The sequence below is a fragment of the Equus asinus genome, chromosome 10 (genome assembly GCF_041296235.1).
Source record: "Equus asinus isolate D_3611 breed Donkey chromosome 10, EquAss-T2T_v2, whole genome shotgun sequence".
In the NCBI taxonomy this organism is placed as follows: Eukaryota; Metazoa; Chordata; class Mammalia; order Perissodactyla; family Equidae; genus Equus; species Equus asinus.
In genome coordinates, this window is record NC_091799.1 from 49,720,437 (window position 1) to 49,725,928 (window position 5,492).

The following is a 5,492-nucleotide window of genomic DNA, read 5'->3' on the forward strand; positions in this document are numbered from 1 at the left end:
TGAGAAAAGAATATGGAATCAAGAGTTTGTGACTCTACATAGAGCTGGTGCCCACTCAATATTATGATTATTATCACCTGATTCAAACAAATAAATGCCCATCTTCTTGAACATGCACACTTTGAAAGCTGGTTGAGAGTCCTTAGACTTTCATGGCAAATTATGCATCACTAGCTCTCTTTTATTATGCAGATATATGGAAATGAGCTTGAGGCTTCCTATACTTTTTATTCCTTTGCTCTTATTTATTTATATGTTTATTTTTTTAGATAATGGGAAATTTATGATGGGACTTGAGAATCAGACTTACAGCAGCGACTTCATTTTGATGGGACTATTCTTTTCTTCCAAAACAAATCTGCTTTTCTTTTCCTTTATATTGATTATTTTTATTATGACTGTAGCACAAAATACAGTCATGATTCTCCTTATCCACAGAGACCCACCACTTCATACTCCAATGTATTTCCTGCTCAGCCATCTCTCTTATATGGATATCTTGCATATTTCCAATATTGTTCCCAAAATTGTCACTAACTTTATGTTATGCAGCAGAACTATTTCTTTTGCTGGTTGTGGCTCCCAGATATTTCTATCCATCACCCTCTTGGGTGGTGAGTGCCTTCTCCTGGCAGCAATGTCCTATGATTGCTATGTAGCCATCTGTCACCCACTGCGCTATCCCATTCTTATGAATGACTATGTCAGCAGTCACATGGCTACAGGGTCCTGGCTTGTCGGGACTGTCAACTCCATAGTTCACACAGCTTACACACTCCATCTTCCTTTCTGTGGCTCAAGAGCTATTGATCACTTCTTCTGTGAAGTCCCTGTAATGTTGAAATTGTCCTGTGTGGACACAACACACTATGAACGAGGAGTTTATGTAAGTGGCATCATTTTTCTGCTCATCCCTTTTTCCCTAATCTTTGCTTCTTGCGTCCAAGTTCTCCTTACTGTCCTCCAAATGAAATCATCTGAAGCACAGAAAAAGCTATTTTCCGCATGCTTTTTCCACATGATTGTGGTCATAATGTACTACGGGCCATTTATTTTCACATATATGAGACCTAAGTCATACCACACTCCAGGCCAGGATAAATTCCTGGCCATATTCTATACCATCGTCACTCCCACACTCAACCCATTTATCTACAGCTTTAGGAATAAAGATGTTTTGGGGGCAATGAAAAATATGCTTAAGGGGCTGGCCTGGTGGCTGAGTGGTTAAGTTCAGGTGATCCGCAGCAGGCGGTCCAGTGTTTCATCAGCTGGAATCCTGGACACAGACATGGCACTGCTCATCAAACCACACTGAAGCAGTGTCCCACATGCCACAACTAGAATGACCCACAATGGAGAATACACAACTATGTACTGGGGGGCTTTGGGGAGAAAATGGAAAAAAATAAAAAATATCTTTCTTTAAAAAAATATGCTTAAAAATATCTTTATGCATAAAAATATAAACAAATGCTTGATCTGTGTGTTTTATGTATTTCTATATTCAATACCTAGAAGAAATCCATCATTAGTTTCTCCTGAGAAGAAAATTAAAGTCTCCATCTCTCTAAGTATGGAAAGAAGTGGATATTTCCAAACTTTTGATAAAGTTTTCACATGTGATTGCTTTGTAAATACATACCTCAGAGGATGTGCTGTTCCCTCTGAGATCCTAGTTACAATCACCGAAGATTCTTATACAAGGTAAATGATGACAAATGTCTTCCAGCTTATTCCCACCAAAATTCGAAAAATTTGTAAGAATTGTTTTTATTTTTAATACAGCTAGACAGAGGTTATAAAACAAATGTATTTCCATAAAATTATCTCTAATTTTGTCAAATGTAGTAAAATTATACTTAAACGTGACCAAGAGCTGGGCAGGTATCTAGGATGTCAATGTAAGTGGCTATAATAATATGAATATAATTATTTTATGATGGAGAGAATACTGTATTCATCAGGATATCTACCATGAAGAATACTGAATGCAGAACAAAAATGTCACTTGTCATGTTGTGTAGGTAAGTAGTGGTATAAAGTCAGAGATGAGGGGTTGCCCATGGGAGTCAACATAAGAAACAAGGTTTTAATTAACTTTTGACTTTGTTGCATTCTTGTTTGCATTGTTTCCTTTTATATTTTAGTGAAATGGAAATATGAGATCAGAGATAAATTTTTCTTTAATAAAATGAATTTTGTACCTTAGTAACCATCTTTCTATATATTTAGCCCACTGTAGTTACTACTTTTTCCTTTAAATAAAGATTGAATATGTAAAATGTTGAGTTGAGAGTTTCTATCCTATTAGCTTGCCTAGGATATTTTCATAACTCTTAAATTGAGTCATCTCCAAGGTCTACACTTAGTTTTTTCATTATACATAGTGTTGCTTCCTAATGTCTGCTTACTCCACACCCTTTTCCTCTTCTCTCTAGTGACCCATGACAAGATTAGATGCCCTTCTCCTTGAACAGAATGTAACTATGAGTATGTCTGTAACTATATCATGATGATATCATTCTCTAACTTTCTCATGGTGGATTTCTTGAGAAAGGGACTATGTATACATCCTTGTATTTCATATCTTATAATATTTCCATCAGCAATTAAATGTGAGGCCTACCATCAATATGATTTAATTTTCCATTTAAAATTTGGTGTTTGGATTCCAAAAAGAGTATCCCATCCAAAACTGACATTTAATCATTTCATCAATGATGAAGTTTTCTTTCTGAGGATGTAGTTATAAGATGGGTTACAGGAAATTTAAAAAATATATTCAAAACTAAAGAAAAGCACATAGTATCTTTGCAGAAAATGAAAGTAAAACATATTTACTAATTTGATAGGAGCGTACTGATACATTTTATATACCAGTAAGTGCAAGATAGAATAAGAACTTTTATCTTCTCCATGAACTCTAACTTATATCACCTTCACTCACCATTTTTAAGAATTCTTACAAGGGGTGGACATGAATTCATAAAAATTGTGACAAAGGTTATTCCTGACCTTAAGACATTCCACAAGACCAACTTGCAACTATCCACAGAGAAGACAATATTGTGAGGACTCCAGAACATGAAGGTGGAGATGAAGAACCACCCTGAACCACAGAGACAAAAAAAGATGACATTAGAAGAGTAGGATGAAAGTCTACACTCCAACCACTTTGTCCCTTCCCCCAGGCTGGTATAGCATCACACTGAGAGGACCCTTCTGGGCATATGATTTCCTCAGTAGGAAAAAGAAAACCCAGAGTAGACATGTATTCTCCCCCACTATCATGGGTCTCTTATCTGCAGGCACATTCCACCCTATCTCATGAAGATCATGGAGGCAATCAGCAGGGTTTGACCACTGGATATCAGCTTGCAATGGAGAAGGGAAGTGATGCATCAAATAGCACTTGGATCTTGGCAAACTGAATTCCTACTCACAGTGATGCATAAGTATAAATCCTAACCAGTGGCTATGCACATTTGCAGAGAGAGATGGTGGCTCTGCCTGATGAAGCAAGTTGATTGGCATTTCTGCTTTATTTGGGTCTGCAAAGGTGAGCCTTTTGGGTCTTGAAGCCTGTTCTTCCACCCCATTCATTTATGGAAACTAATCCCAGCTCCAATTACTTCTGAGTGTATATTCCTGGCCCTACATGACAAAGAAGCCTGGTTGTAGCATTTGGAAAGCTGTGTAGCCCAGCAGCACTGGAAAAGCAGAGAGCCCAACCTATGGTACTTCCTGAATAAAGAGCCAGAATTGTGGCCCTGTCTATCCAGGGAATTTGGTGTGCAGCTTTGGCTGATTTAAGACCACAAACAAGAATTTGGAGCCTGTTCTGCCACTTAGCCCAGGACTGGAAGTTAATTCACAGCCCTATTTTATGTAGGGTACAGTCCTCAGCCCGCTCCAACCAAGAAACCTGGCAGAGCACCCAGTAAGCTGCATGGCACAGTAACACTTGAGCAGAGAGCCTGGCTATTGGTTATGGTCATCTGCAGAGCCAGTCTTTGGACCTTGTCTGGCCAGGGTGCTTGGTGCATGGTTATGCCTGATTCAGAACTTCAAACAATGAGCTTGTCTTGCTTTGGAGCCTGTTTACTATATCTCACCCAAGCAAGGTAGCTAATTTAGAGTCTTTCTTACTGCTGATTGTATACCCAGCCCAGCCCCAAAAGGAAGCCTGACCAGAGAATCCAGGGAACTATGGTGCTCTTCCTAAAGCCACTTTCAGAAAGGGAATCAAGCCAGTGGACCTGTCAAATTGCTTCCAGCCAGCAGTGTCCTCTCAACTCAAATCCTAGGCAGTAGCCTCACCTCAAAATAGACCCTGACAGCAAGCTCCACTGGACCAAAAATGCTACCAGATGACCCATGAAGAACCTCAAAAGCTGAGCTGACTTTAAAGGACTATTTCTGCCAAAACAAACATTTAAGTGTAAAAGTGGAGACTGCTGCTCAAATGCATAGATACCATTGTAAGGGGCCAAAGAACACAAAATAACTGCAAACGTGAGATCATGAAAGGAAACTAATAAAGCTCCAATAACTGACACTGAAAAAAATACACATTTATAAACTGTCTGACAAAGAATTCAGAATAATGTTCTTAAAGAAGTTTGTTGAAGACAAGGATACACAGCCAACTAAACAATATTGAGAAAACAATATAGTGAAAAGATGAGAAGTCAAAAATAGGCATAGAAATCATTAAAAAGCAGAAATTATAGAACTGAAGAATACAATGACTGAACTGAAGAATTCAATAGAGAGCTTCAATATCTGACTCAACCATGCAGAAGAAAAAAATCAATGACCTAGAAGACAGGGCTTTTAAAATTTTCCAGTCAGAAGAGCAAAAAGAAAAAGAAAGAAAAGTAGTGAAAAAAGCCCACTGAATGTACGGGATGCTACAGAGAGAAACAATATCCACATCGTGGGAAACCCAGTAGGAGAAGAGAAATTGAAAGGGATAGAACATATGTTTAAAGCAACAAGGGCTGACAACTTCCCAAACCTGGGGAGAGAAACGTACATCCAGATTCATAAGGCACAATGGCCCTAAATAAGTTGAACCCAAAAAGGGCTACACAGACACATTACAGGTAAATTGTCAAATTCAAAGAAAAAGAGAATATTTCTGAAAGCAGCAAGGAAAAGTGTCATGTCTTATATAATGGAACCCCCATAAGATTATTGGTGGATTTCTCATCAGAAACTTTTCAGAGCAGGAGAGAATGCGATGATATATTCAAAATGTTGAAAGAAAAAACTTAATCAAGAATACTATACTCTGGATAACTATACTGCAGAAATGAAGATGAGAAAAAGATTTTCCTCACAAACAAATGCTCATGGAATTTATTGTTGCTAGGGTTGCCAAAGAAGAAATTCTATAGGATGATCTTCTAGTAGAAATAAAAGTATTCCAATTAACATTGGAAAAGCATATGAAAATAGGTATTAAACTCCCTATTAAATATAAA

The 5,492-nt window shown here is 37.8% G+C and overlaps 1 protein-coding gene across 1 annotated transcript; it reads left to right on the forward strand.

The window, feature by feature from the left end:
- The first annotated feature begins 286 nt into the window (after nucleotides 1-286).
- LOC123289174 (olfactory receptor 2AJ1-like) lies at nucleotides 287-3,116 on the forward strand. Its single transcript, XM_044778150.2, has 3 exons — nucleotides 287-1,189; nucleotides 1,430-1,574; nucleotides 3,025-3,116. The coding sequence occupies exons 1-3, from the start codon at nucleotides 287-289 to the stop codon at nucleotides 3,114-3,116; spliced, it is 1,140 nt and encodes a 379-aa protein (XP_044634085.2).
- The last annotated feature ends 2,376 nt before the right edge of the window (nucleotides 3,117-5,492 follow it).